We start from the raw sequence: 24,097 nt of genomic DNA on the forward strand, positions 1-24,097 counted from the left end.
TGCGGACAGTTAGTAAAACAAACTCGTAATCCCGTCCGCAGTTGTGGGTCCATAATTACAGACACGGTTACTGATGTGTGACTGGGATCTAAAGCCCCTATTACACCAAGCGATTATCATCCATCAGCCGTTATGGTTCTGATGTAAGAGAAGACAATGATCAGCCGACGGATCATTGTCTTTCAACATGTTAAAAGCTCAACGACCTCGGTAGCAGCGATATGCTGCCATTGCTCCGTGGAATAGGAGTGGTGGCAGCAGACCTCTGCTATCTTCAGGTCTTGAATGCATACATGAATTAAAAACTATAGAAATGGCCTTAAGGATGGAGACAAATTTTATGAATATGACCAGTGTCACTTTATTCATTAATAACTTCGGGATGCTTTTACCTATCCAGCTGATTCTGAGATTGTTTTCTCGTGACATATTGTACTTTACATTTCTGGTAAATTGTAGTCGATACTTATAACGAATCTTTATAAAAAAAACAAAATAATGTGAATCAAAATCAGATATTTTTAGGGACCTGTTCAGGTTCAGGCTATGTTCACACTGCATATATGTCCGGCCGCATATTTTCGCGGCCGGACATATACGCGGTTAACTCCGGCCGGAGATTTACGCTACTTGCGGCCGGCTACGTACGGACCGCGAACTTACGCCCGTAGTCTACTTACGCTTCCCGAGCGTCCTACGTAGCGATCTATTAGCGGTCTTTTACTTGGAAATCTTCGGCTAGCCCCGGACACCCCACAGAACCTTTTGGATCGGCACAAAAAGCAGCAAAAATGAAGAAATCAGCACTACGTACGGGACCGCATGTAACGCTACGGGCGTAAATTACGTCATTTTCGTCCTCAAACAATGGTCTGGTTCATTTTTTACGGCGTTGCGTACGATCCGGGCGTAAGTTCACACGTAGTGTGAACTGTGCAGCCGTACATCGTATACTTTCCATTGTACGCAAACTACGTAAGTCTCTGGCCGCTTATTCACGGAACGCGCTACGTCCGGAAACTTACGTAGTGTGAACATAGCCTAAAAGTGTATTTGAAGGGGACTGTATGTTAGCCCCACAAAGCACCCGATTTCACAAACTGCACCCCCCAAACTCTGCAAAAGCCAATCCAGAAAGTTTTTTTAACCGTTTAGGGGAGTCACAGGATCACAGGAATAAAAGCTAAGTGTGTAAGAAATTTGAAAATTTTAATTCTCTGTGCAGAGATTTTATTGTAATCTAATATTTTTCATAATTATAAACTTGTTAACAGAGAAATGCACCCCAAAATTTATTGCCCCGTTTTTGCAGTTTATAGAAATACCCCATATGTGGCCCTATTGCGCTATTTGACACAACCACAAGCCTCAGATATAAAGGAGCACCTAGTGAATTTCAAAGCCTCCATTATATTTGGTCATTTTTGACTGTACCACTTCAGGTTGGCAGAGGGTCTGGGGTGCCAAAACCTAAAAAAAAACCCTAAAGGGACACCATTTAGAAAACTAGACCCCTCAAGGAATGTAACAAGGGGTGGGGTGAGAATTTGGACCCCACAGGTGCTTCACAGGTTTTCAGAACAATGTGGCGTAAAAAAGAAAAAATTCAATTTTTTTACACCAAAACGTTGTTCTACCTTCAAGGAATCTAACAAGGGGTGCAGTGAGCAAATGAACCTCACTGATGACGGGCACATATGGGGAACAATGTGATGTGAAAGGGAAAAATGTTCATTTTTTCACTTTCACGAAACAAATGTGCCCGTCATCAAGGGGTCCATATCCTTATTGCACCCCTTGTTAGATTCCCTGAGGGGTGCAGTTTCCAGAATGGGGTCACTTGTGGGGGGTTTCCAGTGTTTTGGCAGCACGAGGGCTCTGTAAATGCAACATGGCGTTCATCATCCATTCTGGCCAAATTCAGCCTCTAAAATCCAAATGGCACTCCTTCCCTTCGGAGGCTTGCCCTGCACCCACATGGCGCTTTATGTCTACATGTGGGGTATTTACGGACTCAGGGGAAATTACTCTACACATTTTGTGTGTTGTTTTTTTTTTTTAACCCCCTTGTAAAAATGAAAAATTCAAGGCTAGACCAACATTATAGTGTAAAAAATGTAATATTATATTATTTTTACGCCACATTGTTCCACATTTGTGCCCGTCACCAGTGGGGTCCATATGCTCACTACACCCCTTGTTACATTCCCTGAGGGGTGTAGTTTCCATAATGGGGTCACTTGTGGGGGTTTCAACTGTCTTGGCAACACAGAGGCCTTTTAAATGCAACATGGCCCTCGAAATCCATTCCATCCAAATTCAGCCTCCAAAAGCCAAATGGCGCTCCTTCCCTTTGGAGGCTTACCCTGCATCCCCATGGCGCTTTATGTCCACATGTGAGGTATTTTCATACTCAGGGGAAATTGCTCTACACATTTTGTGTGGTTTTTTTTTTTTTTTTACTTTATTCCCTTGTGAAAATAAAAAAATCAAATAAATCAAATAAAAATGTAATTTTTTTTACACTAAATGTTGGTCTAGCCTTGATTTTTTTCTATTTCCACAAGGGGTTAAAAAAGAAAATGAATGCAAAACGTGTAGGGTAATTTCCCCTGATTACAAAAATACCCCACATGTGGACATAATGTGCCATATAGGCATTCTGGAAGCTACACCCCATAAGGAATCCAACAAGGGGTACAGTGAGCATATGGACCCCACTGGTGACTGGCACATATGTAGAACATGTGGTGTGAAAATAAAAAATACAATTTTTTTGATTTTCACGACACAAATGTGCCCTTCACCAGGGGTCCATATCCCCGCTGCACCCCTTGTTAGATTCCTTATGGGGTGTAGTTTCCAGAATGGGGTCACTTGTGGGGGATTTCTACTGTCCTGGCAGTACAGAGGCTTTGTAATTGCATCATGGCAAGCCTCTAATGGGAATGGCGGCCATACCTATTTAGCTGGGGAAAAGGGACAATTTTTAATTTATTTGGGGGTATTATGCCAATTATTACTTTATAAGGTTGAAAGGGACAGGTGTTCATCAAATTCAACCTGTGTTGATCCAGAGGAAAGCAAAAAACCCTTGTGAGGCAGATGACAGTAGCCTCATCACAGGGGAAAAATTCCTTCCCGACTCCATAATGGCAATCAGAATAATCCCTGGATCAACGTGACCCCTGCAATAGGAATAAGGGAAAGAATTTAAAAAATTTAGAACTCCAATGACGTGTGGTACGCCTTGAAGCGATCCAGTATGCAGAGGCCGGGGTGATCAGGACAGGTGTCACATTGTAAAATGGTGTCCTTCATCCCCCTGTTAGGCCACACTCTGCGCTTCCTCTGGGGTCTCCAATTTTTCAGTGTGGGGGACGTTACCTGGAAAATGTTGCCTTGGTGCGATACAGGGTCCTTCATATCTAGAAGCGCTGGGTCCGCTCTATGGCTGCTAAATATTAGGTCTCTACTGCTTCTGATATTTTCAGATCGTGCCTCAAGCTACAGTAGCTTGGGCAGCGAGGGCCTGGAAGAGGGGGTGCTGGTATAAAAGTTATCCCCGTACAGGTGGTAACTTTTTTCCAGCAGTCGGAAGATCAGTTCCCAAACTATCTTCCCACTAATTTAGAGGATGGTGGGGCATCTGGGGGTTGGATTCGGGTGTCCCTTCCTTCATACACTCTGAGGCCAAGTTCAGACTATGTAAGTGTGCGGCTGTATTTGCGGCTGTAATTGTGCGGCGGTATTTTTGGTGGTTCATGCGTACGCTGGAAAGTATAGGATATACGGCTGCACAGTGCACACTATGTATGAATCTACGGCCCGATCGTAAACGGACCCGTAAAAAATGAACAAGACCATTGTTTGCGGCTGGAAACGCGGCCGTGGATTGACAGGTGGTCCGTACGGAGTACTTCAAAAATAGCCGGCAATGATGCCGAATGCCGATGCCTCTAATAGTTAATATATTAAATTAATAAAACACATTTTCTTTGTAATAAAGTCCCTTTCATTGGTCAATAATTTAATTCTAACGAATCCATCATTTTGCAATTAAATATACTGTTAAAATAAATAGATATATAAATAAATGTATATTTATATATATATTTATTTTTTGACAGTATATTTAATTGCACAATGATGGATTTGTTAGAATTTAATTATTGAACAACGAAACTGAATTTATTTCATCGAAAATGTGTTTTATTAATTAAATATTAATTAGTACAGGAAGCTCCATAAGCCGTTAATTCATATTGCCGGCAAAAGAGCATTCTGTACTAATCATCACTTTACTTTAATGAAAACATCAAATGTTTCTTCTAATTATGTTATCACAATAGAATTATTAGAAGAAACATTTAGAATTATATGTACGCTCAGCTGATTGGCTGATCGGCTGAGCGCACATATAAAGAGCCGGTCCGCAGTACAGTGACTTCATTGTGCTGCGGACCAGCGAAGAGACAACATCGGGGTGAGTATACAGCTCTCCCCACCCCCTCCCCAGCACTGCACCCCTCCCAGCAAGGAAGGGGGGGTCAGTTAACCCCTTCCTTGCTGGGATGGGTGCAGTCTGACATCAGTCTGGCCCCCAAGGGGTTAAGGGGGATGCAATACATCCTCCCTTAACCCCTTGGGGGCCAGACTGTAAGCAGCGATCTGTAAAGATGCTGCATACTGTAAGGAGCACAACACCGCTCACAATGATGGGTGTTGTGCTCCTGTTTGTGTGTTTTTTGTGTGTTTCTCCCTTTTTGTTTTTCAGATATCGGTATCCTGGGGATTACGTCGTATTCCGTGGACTACGTCGATGACCAGCGTTTTTTTTTTTTTTTTTTAATAAAATGGTCAATGAGGTTTGTGGGGGTGTTTTTATTTGAATAAAAAAATTTTTTAACTTGTGTCTTGTCTTTATTTCTTTACTTTATAGACTTAGTAGTGGAAGCCGTCTAATAGACAGAATCCATTACTAAGTTGGGGCCTAGTGTTAGCCGGTATAAAATGGCTAACACTAACCCCCTATTATTACCCCAGTACCCAATGCCACCAGGGGTACTGGGAAGAGCCGGGTGCCAGTGGTCCCGGAGCGTCAAAATTGGCGCTCCTGGACCGGGCGGCAGCAGGCTGGTAAGATTTAGGCTGGGGAGGGCCTAAACCAATGGCTCTTCCCACCCTGGTGTTACCAGGCTGTTGGTGTTTGGTTTTTAACCCGGCTGGTTATAAAAATAGGGGGGACCCTATGCAGGTTTTTTTTTAAATAAATAAATAATTTAAAAAAAACGTATAGGGTCCCCCCTATTTTTATAACCAGCCGGGTTAAAAACCAAACAACAGCAGCCTGGTAACACCAGGGTGGGAAGAGCCATTGGTGTAGGCCCTCCCTAGCCTAAATCTTACCAGCCTGCTGCCGCCCCAGTCCAGGAGCGCCAATTTTGACGCTCCGGGACCACTGGCACCCGGCTCTTCCCAGTACCCCTGGTGGCATTGGGTACTGGGGTAATAATAGGGGGTTAGTGTTAGCCATTTTATACCGGCTAACACTAGGCCCCACCTTAGTAATGGATTCCGTCTATTAGACGGCTTCCACTACTAAGTCTATAAAGTAAAGAAATAAAGACAAGACACAAGTTAAAAAAATTTTTTATTCAAATAAAAACACCCCCACACCCCTCATTGACCATTTTATTAAAAAAAAACAAAAAACGCTGGTCATCGACGTAGTCCACGGAATCCGACGGAATCCCCAAGATACCGATATCTGAAAAACAAAAAGGGAGAAATACACAAAAAACACACAAACAGGAGCACAACACCCATCATTGTGAGCGGTGTTGTGCTCCTTACAGTATGCAGCATCTTTACAGATCGCTGCTTACAGTCTGGCCCCCAAGGGGTTAAGGGAGGATGTATTGCATCCCCCTTAACCCCTTGGGGGCCAGACTGATGTCAGACTGCACCCATCCCAGCAAGGAAGGGGTTAACTGACCCCCCCTTCCTTGCTGGGAGGGGTGCAGTGCTGGGGAGGGGGTGGGGAGAGCTGTATACTCACCCCGATGTTGTCTCTTCGCTGGTACGCAGCACAATGAAGTCACTGTACTGCGGACCGGCTCATTATATGTGCGATCAGCCAATCAGCTGAGCGCACATATAATTCTAAATGTTTCTTCTAATAATGCTATTGTGATAACATAATTAGAAGAAACATTTGATGTTTTCATTAAAGTAAAGTGATGATTAGTACAGAATGCTCTTTTGCCGGCAATATGAATTAACGGCTTATGGAGCTTCCTGTACTAATTAATATTTAATTAATAAAACACATTTTCGATGAAATAAATTCAGTTTCGTTGGTCAATAATTTAATTCTAACGAATCCATCATTTTGCAATTAAATATACTGTCAAAAAATAAATATATATATAAATATACATTTATTTATATATATATTTATTTTAACAGTATATTTAATTGCAAAATGATGGATTAGTTTAAATTTAATTATTGAACAACGAAAGGCACTTTATTACAACGAAAATGTGTTTTATTATTTTAATAGATTAACCATGAGAGACATCGGCATTAGTGCAGAGGATCGCAAACCCTGGTAATAGCAATTCATGTAAACTGTGTTCCCTGCTTTCCCAGATGCATCCAGAGGTGTTTGCATCACTTTCTTAAGATTTTATTTGTTATTTTTAGTTGAACCAGATTTCAAAGTAAATGACCGTATGTTTTGAGCCGCATGTCTATTTTTTCCCACGGCTGGAGTTTCATCCGCACATTTACAGCCGCATAAAAAATACAGCTGCACAGTTACATAGTGTGAACCTAGCCTGAGGGTACGTGCACACTGCGAAATGGCAAAGGATAAGCCGTCACGCATTTCGCAGCTGGCACTCGCCGTCGGACTGATGCAGGCGCGTGTCTCCGCACATGTCACACTCTGTCCAAAGAATGAATGTGTTCATTAGAGATGAGCGAACCGGGTTCAGGTTCGAGTCGATCCGAACCCGAACGATCTGCATTTGATTAGCGGGGGCTGTTGAACTTGGAGAAAGCTCTAAGGTTGTCTGGAAAACATGGATACAGCCAATGACTATATCCATGTTTTCCACATAGCCTTAGGGTTTTATCCAACTTCAGCAGCCACCGCCAATCAAGTGCCGAAAGTTCGGGTTGGGATCGACTCGAGCATGCTCGAGGTTCGCTCATTCGCTCAGTGTTCATTCTTTGGACGGACGACGGAATCCGCCCATGCATAGAATGGAGTCTATGACACAGGCGGAGAGGCGTGCCTGCATCAGTCCGCCAGCGGGTGCCAGCTGCGGAATTCACAAAGGGTTATCCTTCGCCATTCCGCAGGGTGAACGTACGTGCACGTAATGACGATCGGTGCCGTTATCGGACAGCACCGACCGCCGTTGCTTTCCAGGTCACCGGGTCACCGATGACCCGGAAAGCTGAAGATTGCTGTTATTGGCTGATCTGAACTGATCAGCCAGTAGCAGCGATCGTCGGCATGGGGGTGTTAACCACCCCCTGTGCCGACAAGCTATGATGGCCTGCTATAATTTATAGCAGCCATCATTACCAGATCGCTGTGTGTTTACACAGGTAAACATCGGGTGTAAATGTACATCCATTTGCGTTTAGGCCCACCCTGCAGGGGGTGTACATTTACGCCCAATGTCGTTAAGGAGTTAAAATTATGATCAGCATTTTTCTCCACAATCTGCAAAATATCATCCGTAGTGCATCTGTATTGTGCTACGTATTTTACAGACACGACAAAAAAAAAAAAAAAAAAAAGGGGTGGGGGTGGGGTGGCATAAAATGATGTTACTAGCTGTCCCAACCAGCCAGGAGGAGCCTAAATGGTGATGTCACAGAACTGCAGAACCCAATTGTGGATGTTTTTGTGTAGAGCTTAAGTGTACTACGCAAAATGCAGAGGATGTGTGAATTGCACCATTTGTATTAATGAGTTACAAAGTGCTCCATATTTGCGGATCTGCAAATACTGAGAACTTATGCGGACATGTGAATAAGGCCTGAACACTCTTTGGCCATCCAAAAAGCTGGGAGGTTTGGAAATACAAGAATTGGAATTTCATTTTAAATTGCATAGAACTGACCAAATAAGAAAAAAAAAATACTGGCAAAAAATGTTAAAATATTTTTTTGTATTAATATTGAGTTAAAAAAAACCCTATCTGATCAAAGTATCTCTTTTAGTACCATATACTCTCTAAAAGCAATTCGTAATATATCATGTAACAAGCATGCAACAATGAGGCACATGCAACACAATACGGAACCATAGATTTCCATAGGACTGTGTTTATGAACTATAATAACAGCCTTTATAATTTTAGATTAAATATCTTTTCAATATCTTAGTATACCCAGCCTTAGAAGTAATACACATGACTCAATGCTATGTCTGTATGCACAATTGTTACTATTAAGTAAAAAAAAGTAATTCCTTTGTTGCCTTATTCAGTGTTCATGTTAACAGCAATTTGAGAGTTGCTGTATTTGTTGAGAGCAAGGTGGGTGCAGTCATAGACGTAAGGGAACTGAAACAGTAATTACTGGTTATCCCGGCATTCTGGCAGTTTGAGTGCTTGTTAGCTAGGGTCACCTGTAATTACAGTCTCATTGTGCTCTTTAATGGATCTGCCATTAATAGTGTATAATTAAATGGCAAATAATAAAAAATTATAGGTACCTGGTAACAAATAATAAGTGCTCTTTTCTCTCAGGTGGCTGTTATTTATATTTATCAACATAGCTTATAAATGAGATTAGTACTGAATAGCGCAAGAAACTATTTTGAATTTTTTGAGGTTGTGGATTAAATCAAGTAAACAGTTTATAATAATATAAGATTATAATGATACAAAGTAGTAGAAACAGTACAGCAAGTACTGTAATCAGCATATTGAAGAGAATGTATGACCTAGAATTTTTTATTTTTTTTATTAACAAGACAATGCATTCCTTTCTTGTTTCCTGTTTTCATTATATGATTGTAGGTTTATCAATTCTATTGTCACTACATGAGGAAACAGTCATCTTTGCTTGCACTGCCCCGCTACAGCCTCATGAAGATATGATTTAAAGGGTTTGTCCAGGCTTAGAAAAACCTGGCCACTTTCTTCCAGAAGCAGCACCTCTCCTGTCTTGAGTTTGGGTGTGGTTTTGCATCTCAGTTCCTTTAATTTAATTGTAATATCACACAAAACCTGAAGACAGGGTTGGTGCTGTTTTTGTAGCTTATTTTTCTAGTCTGGGATAACCCCTTTAAAGATGGCTCAATGACTTCTACGGGAGAGTGTTATTGGCACCGCCTGTGATCTGTGAGGGCCACACATTATGAAGTTATACATGTGTTATTTAAGTGAATGACCCCCTTTCCCATGTACCTCCCCCCCTACAAACGCTAGAACCAGAAGTGTGATGCTGTATACTTACGGAATCACTGTCGTACTCCAGCCGCCATCTTGGGACGATCACGTCATAGTTATGCTCAACCAATCGCGGCTGAGCAGCTAATGACGGGCTGGAGGGGGGCCGGCATGAGGGAGGGCTGGAGCGGTCCGGTCGGCCTCCTGAAGATGAAGATGTGGGGTCGACAGTGATTCTGTAAGTATACAGCATCACACTTTTGGGTCTAGCGTGGGGGTCAGAAACATGTGGAAGGGGGCCATTCAATTAAATAACAAACATTACAATGTTGTATAACTTTGTAATGTGTATTATTTAGTGAAATAATGCTTTACACCGCACTACCCTTTTAAGCAGTTTTGTGTGTGTGTGTACATGAGGAGTAGCACTATTTCTAGCCACTAAATGACCCACATATGCCATTTTCACTAGTTTTATCTGTCTGCATGGTCCAGACTGCCAGATTTCCCTGTGCCCAGCTCCAGAGAGACTAGCTGCTTAAAATCTTTTTCATAGACAGGACACATCACTAATAGGAGATCATGCTCCCCTTTCTCTGTAGCAGCATGAAGTACATTATTGAGTACTACTGTGCAGTGTAAGCTATAAAGCCAACACTGGTTAAAGGGGTATTCCAGGAAAAATGTACTTTTTCTTTATCCACAGGATAGGGGAAGAGTAGGAGAATGTGGTGGTCCGACCTCTGTACCACCCGCTGATCTCCGTATCGGGCACGCCAGCTCTGTTATGAATAGAGCTGCGTGTACTCCACCTAACGCGTGTTTCTATTTATTCCTATGGAGTGACAGAAAGAGCCGAGTACACCGGAAGAGCTCTGTAGGAAGCTAGCAGTATAGCATTGTGGGCACTGTAATATGATCTCTTAGTGAAGCTGAAAGATTGTAAACTCTCTGTTCTATGGATTCCTCTAAGGCTACATCCACATCTTAAAATATGCTACTATAGATGAGCCAACCTCAAACACATTTTATGTTTGAACATGAATTCTCAGCATTTGATTACTGGTAGCTGAAGAAGTTGGATGCAACCCTAAGACTTCCATAGGCTGCATCTATGTTTTCCAGGACTACCTAGGGCTGCCTCAAACTTCTTCAGTCACCAGTAATCAAATGCCGGGTTCGGGTCCGGAAGAACTAGAACATGCTCAACGTTTGCTCATCTCTATATGCTACATTTGTAATACACATTGGAAAACCAACTGACTAGTATGCCAACTTATACCACAGTGTACTTCAGCTGGATCCATTGATTTCAGTGTACCTAATGTATTCTAAAAGTGACTACATTCAATACAAAGCTCACATCTATGGCCACTTAAAGTGAGATTTCCACAACAAAATTTAGTTGCTTTTTCATACAAAGCACCATAAAATGGAACATTTCAGTGAGAAGTTCCTTTATTTTGCTTGATTTGGTGGCATATATCCACCTACAAGTACTCCATGTTTCACTGTATAAGAACTGTGTTCAGATGTGTTGGAATTGCCACAGATTTAGAGTGACGAGTTGGGGTAAGGGGTCTCCCGGCGAGGAACCATAAGGGGGGGGTCTCTGCGACCACTACCAGGTGGTTGCTAGAGGGTTTTGTATATAATGGGGATAATAGTGGTTTGGTAGCATGAGGGAGTTAAAATGGCTGCTGGAGTTAGTGGAGTAGGTGGGCTTAGCTGGGGGCTTTGTGTAGAAACAAAGAGAATTAGCTAGGCGGCGGGAATACCTGTGGGAGGTATTTCAGGTGAGATAGGTGTGAGAAGGGGCGGGGTTATGAGAATAAAAGGAGAGGGGAGTGTGAGCTAGGTTAAGCACTTTTTTCTTGCAGGTTCCACCCACCCACCCTGTTTGTGTTCAAGGTTTTTGTATGGTTTGTTATGGTTTTTATATTGCAGGTTAAGGTTTATGTAAGGCGGAAATCACGCTCCCCTTTTTCAGGTGGTTCCATTTGGTGAGGGGCCCCTTGCCACGCTTCGGCTAGGCGACAGGCTGCGGTCAATGGGGGAGGAATGGCCTAGGCGGCTCACCCTCACCCTCACCTTGGTTCCTGGGGAAAAGGAGGGCGTGATTTGTGTCGGGCCTCCCCATGTGTATTTAAGTTATAATAAAATGCAGCATACGCTGCAACATTTTTGGCAAAATGTGTGTGTGTGTTTATTTATTTTGTATCATGTAAGTTTTAGCTAAGGGAGGGAGTGGAGTTAGCAGGTTCCCCCCTTAATAGTGGAAACTCTGTAGTGCAAAAAAATCAATACAGTAATATGAGTGGTTTTCACGTTTGCAATAAGAATATTGCACCTGATTTGTCACAGCTGTGCCGCGGATTTGCAGTACTACCACTGTACCACTGTACTAAATTCTGTGACCAAACTGTGAATTAATCTACATAACTAGCTGAGTAAGGCCAGTTTTAGATTAGTGTACTGTGGCTGTAAGTGCCAGCCCAACCATAGGTTTAATGACCTGCACTGTAGGCCTGTCACACATGAGCATATTGGTAAACATTTATAACATGGATCATCAGTATTGCTTTGGTATTGTATCTGTATTTCTCAACAGTAAATATTAGTTGGCAGTAAATATATACTGTATACACACATCAACACAGATAAAAAAAAGATAATATACACATGCAATATGGATTAAATATAGATGCATCAATATTTTAATTGATCTCCATATACTTTAATGTGCTTCTAAAATAAAAGTTTATTTTAGAATAGTTCCATAAGTTAACATATAGGCTATATTCACACATAGTATTTCAGTCAGTCTTTTGGTCAGTCTTTTATCAACCAAAATCAGGAATGGAACTGGCAGGACAAAATTTAAATAGAAAAAATTGCTAAGTCTCTGTGTTTTTAACCCACTTCTCATTTTGGTTTAAAAAAGACTGTCCAAAAGACTGACGGAAATACTATGTGGGAACCCGGCCTATATTTTTCTCTACAGTTTTCTTGACTTTTTTTGCATCATTATTTCATGTTATGTTGTCCATATATAACCATAGTATTTAAAGAACCTGTTATTCAAAACCTACAGGCACAATACTTTTATTTGAAACTGGAGTGTTTAATTGCATGGAATTGTCTTTAAACATACTGACCTATCACGTTGCTTCAGGAAATCGACCTTAGGATGAGCAAGGAGATCAAGTCGATTTTCTCGGGACAAGGAGACCTGAGCTGCACACATGGTGAACCTGGTAATAATAACAAACATTTTCTAAATAATAATAATAATAATAATTATCATTAATCATAATTGTATAATTAATCATATAGTATACAATTGGAGCTTTAATTAAACTGCATGGTCTTTGAAAGTGCAGATCTGTCGCATTCAACATAGGATGCACAAGAAGATCAAGTCAGATTTCTAGAGAATAAGATGCCTGAGACCTTGCAAATAATGTGTGTGTGAATACATATACATATATTCCAAGGAAAGCAAGGGCCAATAACCAGCGTCTGCCAGCAGGTCAGGGTTTTGATCAGTGCCTATTTATAAGTAAAAAAAAAATAAAAAAAAACAGCACTCCTATGTAGTGACAAGGTGAAATAATTTCTTCCATCAAATGACAAAAAGGGACATTTCTATCACTTTCATTTCTATAACTTGAAAAGGGGAAAAGAAACGTGGCTAATGGAAGTATTTCACTTTGACTTCTTTCCCACTATGTTATGAAGTGCTATTTTTCCTATTATATACAGTCGTACCTCTGTTCTCGAACTTGATTGGTTCAGGAGGGCTGTCTGAGAACCGAGCAGTGTCTTCCCATAGGAAATAATGTAAATGTGTTTGGTTCCAGAACCCCCAAAAATTACCTACAATACTCATTTATTACATTGAAAAGTGCCCAGTTTAATCACTACAGTACAGAATGGTACTTTTATATACGATAAATGTTCAACAAAACCAGCAATTATAGTACTGTACAGTTTATGCACTCCACCAGTCTTATACAGTATAGGATGGGAGATGGTGGTGCACTGACTGTACTACTACTGTACTGTATATGCACTCCACCAGTCTTATACAGTACAGGATGGGAGATAGTGGTAAACTGACTGTACTACTACTGTACTGTATATGCACTCCACTAGTCTTGTACAGTACTGTACTGTATGTGAAGAATCTCCAGTGCTAAACTCACCCCCTTCAACCCACTTTCCATGCTCGCAAAAGCATTCGGATACTGAGCAAAGTTTGAATTCCGAACATTACGTCTGGGTAAATTTTTTGTTTGAATATTGAACAGTTAGAATTTAGAAGCATTCAAAAACTGAGGTACCACTGTATTTGTATATGAAGGATTTCATCTAAGTGAAGTCAGGTGCATGCATAGGTCTCCTAACCTTTCCTGTCACTTTGTCAACTAATTTGGCTCTGCCTGACACTTCATGTCTACAAATACATGTCATGTTATCAGTTAATATACTTTACTTAGTGATAATTGTTTTGACAGAAACAGCTCAACACCTTCACATTTCTCAGTATATATTGTAAATCCACATAACACAAGTTTGTTTGCTCAGCTGTCTAAGGCAGAAAGGGAAAAATAATGGTGTTTACATAGTAACTTCCATATCTTATAATACATCACATGCTCTTCATATGAGCAGGCTATGACAGCATCTGCAGAATTAGCTACAATCTATTTTAAAGGTAAAGTACTAATATATATATATATATATATATACACACACACACACATATACACTTACCTTCTACATCAGTGCACAGCTATCATGTTAAATGTCTGCCCCTCTCTCTACTGTCTCTGTTGCTGGGAGATTTAGAATGCTCTGGTTTCCAGGAGATTCAAAGCATGTCACGTGGTAGGAAAAAGGGCTTTACGTGATGAATAGGTGACATCTGACACCTGGTTTCTTACTTTGTATTAACTTATGTTTATATTACAAGCAGATTATTAATGACTTATGCTACATTAACATTGTATTAATGTATTGTCAAGGAAGCTTTCATTTAAGACTCTATTACATGAAGCGATTAATGTCCGTATTTGACCACTTATCGGCCACTATGGCTGATAATCGCTTTGTGTAATAAAAGGCAACGATCAGCCGGGATGCGCGTTGTCGTCTGATCGTTGTCTTTTAATGTCTTTCAACATATCTTTCAACCAAGATAGCATTGATCTGCTATGATCACTTTGTGTAATAGGAGTGGCAGCAGGAGACCGCCGCTATCTTCTATGGGCTGCCTGGATGATCTAATGATCGCCCAGGCAGCCCCCCCCCCCCCAGGTTTATCTTTGTACCTGTTAGGAATGTGACTTTGCGCTCCTCGGTCTGTGCCGGGCGGCCGAGGATGCGCTGAATTTCTGTCTGTGTTTGCACTGAATGAACTGTTTTTTTACTTTTCAGCCACACCTGCCTTGCCTGTCAGACTTCTGGCATTGCAAGGGTTACTGCACTGCTAGGTCTGTTCAGCTGAGCTTGGTCCTGGGATCAGGGCTGCTCCAATCAGCTGGACCTAGTCTCTTATCCTGGATAAAAGGCAGCCAGCTCCTCATTTCCTTGCTGGCTATTAGTTCACACTAGTCCCAGCTCTCCTGCTCCTTTCCCAGCGTTCCCTGTCCTAATACCCTTGCTATTGCTCTGCCTGTGTTCTGACCTCTTGCTTGACATTTGACTATCCGCTCTCTTTCTGATTTTGTACTGCGTTGTCTGTTTGGTTTTGACTCGGTTAGCTGACTATCCTCCATTGTGTTTTGTTTGTCTGTCTACGTTTTGTGTCTTCACCTACTTAGTGTAGGGACCGACTCCGTGGTTGTCCGCGACCTTTTAGGGTCGTCCGTGGCAGGTAGGCAGGGAACATTGGTTGGGGCAAGTTTCAGGGTACACTGTCTTGTCTATGTCTCCCCAGCCTGACAGAACAGCCAGCCCCTAAAAAAAAAAAAAATTTCTTTTGCGGGTCATCTCGCATCATGGATCCTGTGAAAGCTCTGGTTGAGCAAATGCAAGGTCTGAACAGGCTATTTCAGAATCTTGCACAACCGGTTGCAGGAGCAGGAGTCCACACCACGGCATGGGACCATGACTGCGGCAATGCCTCCAGAACCTCCGATTCTGCTACCCGAAAAATTTAAAGGGAACAGGAAGGCTTTCAGGGTCTTCAAGGAAGGTTGCAAATTATTTTTTCGTTTACGTCCCCGCTCTTCAGGAGATGAAACCCAAAGAGTCGGCATTGTCATGTCTCTCTTGCAGGGTCCTCCTCAGGAGTGGGCTTTTTCGTTACCCCCTGATTCTATGGAATTATCTTCAGTGGAGCATTTTTTTGATGCCCTGGGGTTACTATATGATGACCCAGACAGAACCACTGTGGCATAGCGACAGCTGACTTCTCTGAGACAGGGTAAGGGACCTGTAGAGAGTACTGTGCAGAATTCCCGCAGTGGTGTGTTCCTTCAGGGTGGAACGATCCAGCATTGAGGTGCCAATTTAGGATGGGTTTGTCTGACCAACTTAAGGACCTATTATTGGTATACCCTACCCCTGACACATTAGAAGGGACTATGACATTGGCGATAAGGGTTGACAGGAGACTCGGAGACAGACGTGGGGAAAAGAGGGCCTCTGATGCTTCTAAATCTCTTTCTTTCCCTAACTCTACTCCTAAGACTAATCCTTCTGTTCCTCTGTTGTCACAAGAAGAACCCATGCAACTAGGTGCTGCTGACACCCAGACCCGAAGAGCTCTTTGGCTGCAGCACAATCTCTGCCTGTATTGTGGCAAGTCTGGTCACTGGGTGAAAGAATGTCCATCCAAGCCTGGTCAACCGGCGAAAAAACTCCAGCGTCTGAGTGACTGTCGAGAGAGTCACTCAGGCGCACAGGTACCTCTAGAAAATAAGAACAAATTGATGTTGCCCATCTCATTGTTTTTAGGTAATAAGTGTATTTCTGGGTATGCTCATGTGGATTCTGGAGCTTCTGCCACTTTTATTAGCTCTGCATTTTGGTTGTGCTTGGGAATTTGCCCTCTTCTGCTTAATTGTCCATTAATTATTACTGGTGCTGATTTTACCCCTTTGGCCCGGGGTAAAATCCGGTACATCACTCCGCATCTTGAGGTGCAAATCGGATCAGTTCACAAAGAAAATCTTGATTTTCTGGTTGTGGATAACTTATCCTCTGACAGTATTTTGGGTTTGCCCTGGTTGGACCAGCATAATCCTGTGTTTGACTGGTCTAACAGGGAATTGATTGAATGGGGGCCAAATTGTGCTTCTCATTGTATTGTGCTGAATGTGACAGATTGTTCTCCTGTGGAGGGAGCAATTCCTGAGTTTTTATCTGACTTTGCTGATGTCTTTGATGAAAGAGCTGTGGAGGTGTTCCGCCACACCGACCTTATGATTGTGCGATTGACTTGATGCCAGGGTCCAAGTATCCTAAGGGAAGAATCTTCAATCTGTCTAGGCCTGAGAGGGAGGCCATGCGAGAATATATCCAGGACAGCCTTGGCAAAGGTCACATTCGTCCCTCTTGCTCTCCCTTAGGGGCTGGGTTCTTTTTTGTGGGGAAAAAAGATGGTGGTCTTAGACCTTGTATTGATTATCGTGAACTAAACAAGATTACCATTAAAAACCAACATCCCCTTCCCCTAATTCCGGATCTATTCAATCAGATTGTGGGCACCCAGTGGTTCTCCAAGATTGACCTACGTGGGGCCTATAATCTGATAAGAATAAGGGAGGGAGATGAGAGGAAAACTGCCTTTAATACGCCTGAAGGGCATTTTGAATATCTGGTTATGCCATTTGGGTTAAGCAACGCGCCGGCAGTTTTTCAACATTTTGTTAATGATGTTTTCCGTAAATATCTTGGGCAATTTTTAGTAGTTTATCTGGATGACATTTTAATCTTCTCTCCTAATTGGGCCTCACACATAGGTCATGTTCGTAAGGTTATGGAATTGCTCAGATTGAACCATCTGTACGCTAAACTGTCCAAATGCCAGTTCGGGATCCAAAAGGTCTCTTTTCTGGGTTACATCATCACCCCTAACTCCTTCTGTATGGACCCACTGAAGGTGGCTGCTATTGAGAAATGGGAACGACCTACTAGCCTAAAGGCCCTGCAACGATTTTTAGGATTTGCCAATTAATATAGAAAATTTATTAAAGTCCTCTCAGTCATTGCCAAACCACTGACTGACTTAACCAGAAAAGGAGCTGATCTTGTGAACTGGAGTCCCGAAGCTGTACAGGCATTTGGACAGTTGAAAAAATGTTTTTCTGAGGCCCCAGTGCTTATTCAGCCAGATTTAGATTAACCATTCATCATCGAGGTAGATGCTTCAGAAGTGGGGGTTGGAGCGGTCCTCTCACAAGGTTCCGAGACCCTCACTAATCTTAGACCCGTAGCCTATTTTTCAAGGAAGTTCTCCAAACCGGAGTATAATTATGACATTGGTAACAGGGAGTTGTTGGCCATTAAATGGGCCTTTGATGAGTGGAGACACTTCCTTGAAGGGGCTAAACATAAGATCAGGGTTTTAACTGATCATAAAAATCTCTTGTACCTTGATAAAGCTAAGTGCCTTACTCCTCGACAGGCAAGGTGGGCGTTATTTTTTACCAGGTTCCATTTTGAAATTACCTTCCGTCCGGGTTCTAAGAATGTCCAAGCTGATGCTCTGTCTCGCAGCTTTGAGGCCAGCAATGCCCCCAGGGAAGAACCTGAGACTATTTTAGCACCAGGTGTGGTCGTTGCCACCCTCCAACCTGACCTTGCCGCCCAGGTGGTAGATTCACAATCCCTAGCTCCTAGGAACATCACAGAGGGAAAACTCTTTGTACCCCCCAACCTTCGACTCAGAGTTCTTGAAGAGACCCACTGTTCAGTTTTAGCAGGTCACCCGGGCATTGCTGGCACAAAGTATCTGCTCTCACGGTATTATTGGTGGTCATCTTGTGCCAGAGATACTAAACTGTTTGTTGAGGCCTGTGAGGTCTGTGCCAGGTCCAAGGTTCCTCGTAGATTACCTGAAGGTCTTCTACATCCTCTCACTTTGCTTAAGAGACCCTGGACCCACATTTCGATGGATTTTATCACTGACTTGCCACCTTCAAAAGGGAAGACTGTTATCTGGGTCGTAATTAATAGATTTTCTAAAATGTGCCATCTGATTCCCCTTAAGAAACTCCCTAATGCACGTACGTTAGCATCTCTGTTCATCAATCACATTTTACGACTTCATGGGGTTCCAGAGAACATTGTGTCTGATAGAGGGGTGCAGTTTGTCTCTAAGTTCTGGAGGGAGTTCTGTGGTCGATTAGGGAATTCGTTGGCATTTTCATCTGCCTTCCATCCTCAGACTAATGGGCAGACTGAAAGAGTCAACCAATCATTAGAACAATTTCTAAGATGCTTTGTTTCTAGTGCCCAGGACAAATGGAAGGAGTATTTGTCCTTGGCAGAATTCGCCCTCAATAATAGAGAAAATCATTCTATTCTATTCATTCTATTCTATGGTATCAAAAAAGTTAATAGACCTATTAGAGGTGAAGAATGGCAGAAAATATTTTTACGTATTCAGGTTGAATGTATGTTATGTTTCGATACTAGAATGCCTAGGGGGTTAAATTTCAAGAACGACCATCTGTTTCAGTATTAACTTATACATTACCTGTTCAGCGTTTAATGTTTCTAATCAGAACATTATAGAAAACCAATACAGACAATCAAAATACAGGCCTCCGCAAGCCTACAAATATACACTGCCCGATAGTGTACAAGCAAATCAAATGTATCACCAACAAACAAAACACCCTAGGGCGATAAAACTTAACTTTTATTTTCCATTAAAAGACTGATCACACATAAATAGATTGTGCCAACAAACAAAACCCAAAGTGCAGATACCCTCTGCCTTAGCAGGCAGATAGTTAGTATGGTGATGAGGGACTAAAAGAAAGGCTAGGGTATATGTGCTCGCTCACAGCTGTACACTGATAACCTTTTCCTGCCTTTTTGGGGGAACTCACCTCCTTAATAGGGTGACCTCCTGTTGATTAGAGACAAGCAAAGAGAATCCCAAGATTCACTACGAATCGTGTTATCAGTTTGCTTTATTTTGCAAAGCGAATTCACATTGATTCTTTAAAAAAATTATCTAAACATGGCCGCCAAGATGACGGTTGCACATTTTAACTTACAGTACTGTCTGTAAGCAAGGGATTATCCATCCAATCACCTGCAAGCCCCACTGTGATGTCAGCACCTCCCACTCACCCCCTATATAAGGTGAGCAGAGAGAGAAATACAGAGACATAGGGACAGAGAGGAGAGGATAGGGTGGTGGATTATGAGTAGATTGTAGGTGGTTTTCTGTGTCAGCCGAGAAGCCACTCCTCCTGCTCACCCACAAAGTCACTGGGTGCTGGTTTTATGCATTATACCAAGTCAATAGGCGCTGGCTGAGCATTATACCAAGTCACTGGATGCTGGTTGGGCATTATACCAAGTCATTGTGTGTGCATTGTGTAGTGACCCGGTAAGGGCCCCTAAGTTTCTATTGCACCTGAATAAGGTAACTCCCTCGGGTTCACACAAGTTGGATGAGTTATCCACTGCACTTAGGGTTTTTCCCACTAGGTGTCACTACTGTGTTTGTTTGTAACTTTCTTCTGCAAAACAAGAGTCCGTGGAGCCTTGGTTGCGAGTCTCAAAACACTGGAATAGCCAGATATAACTAGCCTGTGTCCAGGGGGTGCCTCCATGATGGGGAGAGCACCACACCACCCTGATAGGTAGCCCTATCAGAGATGAAGCTTCATAAGGGTTAACTATTGTATGTCACATGTTGTCTTTTGTCCACTCACAGGTGCAGGTGCTTTTCCTCCTTTCCTCAGCCTACCCTCACTTCCTTTCTCTCTCTCTCTCTACACACACACACAGCCCACAAATCACAGGCAGGGTTAGACAAACCCCTGTAGGTAGGACTCATTCCGGTAGGAGGAATCAGTTCAGTCGTAGTCTGGATTCAGTGAGCAAGAAGGACAGATAGGTCCCTGCAGGAGCCAAGCCAGGGCCTGTCTTTGGCCAGGTCCTCTGAAAGGGACTCAACTAGACAGGCCAGTTCTTTTCCTATGACCAACAGAACCGCAATGCAGAGCTTGAACTTTACAGGGGGAGAGAAGCCATACAGGGATCACCTTGTCTATGCCAAGTACCTCTCTACAAAGTGCAGGGCAGTTGCCTTAGGAGTTATAGGAACTGACCACAGTAAAACAAAGGTATGGAAAGTCTACGCATTCCATTGCACAGTGCAGGACAACTGTGAAGTCTTCTTAGCTCATATAACAAGTCCTAGGACTCGTATTACCCACCTAGGATGTGTAACCTGGAACTAGGGGGCAAAAGGCGGTCAGACTAGAAGTCATACATGAGTAAGAGTATTCTCTACTTTCTTCTTCTACACACCTCTATTGTTCCAAGTGAGGCTGCTGATCCCTGATTTGCAGAGATAGAGCTGTGCGATGGTAGCTGCAGCTGTTGGTGGTTACAGGCAAGAGGAGGCGTAGGGGTGCCGGTTCTTTCTTACAGGCAGTCGGCTGCACCATAGAATTTGTACCTGGATTTAAACACAAACCTGACCCACTCTATTATCACTGATGCTACAGATAGCATCAAGTTTCTTTTATGCCACTGACACAGAAAAACTGCCACACTACTGATAGCAGTGGGCGGTTCTTTGCAGCCTGTTCCTTCCTGAACATCAGTCTGTCGACTAGCTTACGCTATACCCCTCCCCCTTTTGCCTCTAGAACTGCGAGCTGTGAATGGGACCTGACGCTGGCTCGGTGGAACAAATCCATCTTCACCCCCTGGCTTGTGTGGTCACATGACAGCAATGGGGAAGGGGACTGTGTTCAGCATTGACCAATCAGGACTGAAAGCAACTGGAGTGAGCATGAAGGAATTAGGGCATATGTGGGCACAGTATAGCAGCACTCTCTGTCCGGTGAGAGAGGGGTTACAGCTATGCAGAGATTACCCCCACAGTCCTGTCCCTTGATGCAAGCCCCAGCCTGAAGTGGATCTGCTATGATTTGGAAGGTGAGGGAGACTTCCTGGGTCAGAGTACAGTGCTGTAGACCCTGCTATGCAGACCATGCCCCTCCCCCACTCCCCTCCCACCCAGTACAGGGAGCTCTTAAACCAAAGCAATGCTCTTAAACCAAGTCATAACTTTTAAAAACTATGAGCTCTTAAACCAAGTTACTCTTAAACCAAGGTACCACTGTGTATATATATATATATATATATATATATCATCTCAGATATTGGCAATCGCCATTTATTAAAAAAGTTCTTTAAGGCCATGTTCACATGGCGTATGAGACCGGCCATGACCCATGGGAACGGCCGGTCTCTGCAAAGATCATCCCGGCCGGTACTGCAGTACCGGACGGATGATCTTGCTGGCCACAGTGTTCTGATGCAGGGGCATCAACGCGCACCCGCATCAGAACTCCTCATAGCACACAATGAAGCAAGCAGCCAGAGCCACTTGCTTCATCGTGTGAACTGACAGGTCATTCTGCGGCCGCCTAGGCGTACAGAGTACGTCCGTTGTTGCCGATGGCAGCAATGGCCGTACTTTTACATAGTGGGAACATAGTCTAAAGGTGTATTTGGACAATGTAATGCATTAGTTTTTTCCATATTGAGAAGATGTATGACAGTATCCTTGACTTCAGTGATGGTGGGAATAGAGTCCACAATCCAGTGTCACAATAAACATTGAACAGCAGCAAGTAAAATGATGTGGACACCTGCGGTAAATTTATGCGAGTATCCATATCATCTGAATCCGATGAGTGATAATGAATATACACGGGAGTGGATCATTTGGTAATGCAATACACCAAATAGAATTTATTAATTACCTAATCTCATTCCAATATTTATGTAGTTTGGGACAGTGCCAAAGCCCATGAAGGAGATCAGCTTTTCTTATGGTGCGTTTACACAGAGAGATTTATCTGACAGACCTTTGAAGCCAAAGCCAGGAACAGACTATACACAGGGAACAGGTCATAAAGGAAAAGCTGACATTTCTCCTCTTTTTAAATCCACTCCTGGCTTTGGCTTACAAAATCTGTCAGATAAATCTGTCTGTGTAAACGCACCATTAGACTACATTTAGGGCACTGTTTCAAAAAATGTTTGGGCGCATTCTTCTCCAAGATATATTAGATGCATATGTGGCCTTGTGAAGAATTTTCAAGGGTATTTCTCTCCACTGTCCGTTTATCATAATTGCCCTAACTGCTTTCAGACCTGCTATAAGTTTGTTATGTAAATGAGGGATGGTAAAGTCAGTTTCCCATGATTTAAAAATCTATAATTTAGTGTTCGTTTGTTCGTAAGGATAGGTGAGATTTGTCAGATGGTTTACTGAATGCAATGGAGAAAAGTGTGGTCTGGCACCCCTGTATGTGAGAGCGGTAAAAGGATTTAATATGATTATACTGAACAACTTCGGATGTGGGCAGGGAGTATTTACATTGAATTTCATCCCATGACATTAACCCTTAGGGCACACAGACAGTTTTCATTTTAGCGCTTTCCTTTTTTCCTTCTTGTGTAAATAAGGTCATAGTGCGTGCATTTTTCCATCTAGAGACCCAGTTGATCCCTTATTTTTACCTAAAATATGCTGTGAAACCAGAAAATAATGTGTGTGGTGAAATTGAAAAAAAAAAAACACAATTTTTTTTTTTATGTGCGGGGGTTTTGTTTTTATGCCATTCGCCCTAGGGTAAAACTGACTTCTTATATATGTTCCTCAAGTCAGTACTATTATGATGATATGTAACTTGTATAACTTTTATTTTATTTGATGGATTTTAAAAAATTAAAACCTTTAAAAAAATATATATATATGTTCCTTAAAACTGCTCTATTCCCATGCTTATAACACTTTTATCCTTTGGTCTATGGGGCTATGTGAGGTGTCATTTTTTTGCGCCATGATGTGTTCTTTCTATCAGTACCTTGTTTGCATATATGCAATTTTTGATTGCCTTTTGTTACAATTTTTCTATATTTTATGCGACCAAAAATGCGCAATTTTGCACTTTCTTTACGCTTATGCTGTTTACCGGGAAAGATCAGGAATGTGATAATTTAATAGTTCAGGCAATTACGCACGCAGCGATACCAAACATGTTTATTTATTTATAATATATTTATAAAATGGGAAAAGGGGGGTGATTCAGCCGAAAGCAATAGAATGCTGAGCTGGGTTCAGAGCCATTATGGTGCAGACCCCGACACGGCGATCGGACCATGCCCGCTAATAGCCGCGGTCCGGGGCTGCATATAGCACCAGGGATCGCGGTGGTTCGGAGCGGGGTCGCTGCGTGACCCCCCTCTGAACTTTTCTAGTGACGTCAGGACGTACAATAATGTCCTGGTGTGTCTAGGGGTTAAAGTGCCGTCATCATTACTTAAAAAATCTCCCTATTTTGTAATTCCCTGTTGTTTCCACACTTGGAACAAGTTGCTTGAGTAACCCAGATGATAGGAATTTGTTTCCCATAGGGGAAGTAGTTCAGAAAGATGCATTGGGAAATTCTTTC

At 42.5% G+C, this 24,097-nt stretch overlaps 1 protein-coding gene across 4 annotated transcripts in view; it reads right to left on the bottom strand.

Moving 5' to 3' along the window:
* SPMAP2 (sperm microtubule associated protein 2) overlaps positions 1-24,097 on the bottom strand; it is a 150,785-nt gene that overhangs the window by 24,682 nt on the left and 102,006 nt on the right. For 3 of the 4 annotated variants that reach the window (XM_069964444.1, XM_069964442.1, XM_069964443.1), the window contains exon 3: positions 12,581-12,676. In XM_069964444.1, coding sequence (XP_069820545.1) covers positions 12,581-12,669 — 89 coding nt within the window. In that variant the 5' untranslated portion in view covers positions 12,670-12,676. Of the gene's footprint in view, positions 1-12,580; positions 12,677-14,201; positions 14,222-24,097 lie in introns of those variants that run through there. The other variant, XM_069964446.1, reaches the window with a different exon arrangement.

The sequence above is a fragment of the Dendropsophus ebraccatus genome, chromosome 3, assembly GCF_027789765.1.
Source record: "Dendropsophus ebraccatus isolate aDenEbr1 chromosome 3, aDenEbr1.pat, whole genome shotgun sequence".
Lineage (NCBI taxonomy): Eukaryota > Metazoa > Chordata > Amphibia > Anura > Hylidae > Dendropsophus > Dendropsophus ebraccatus.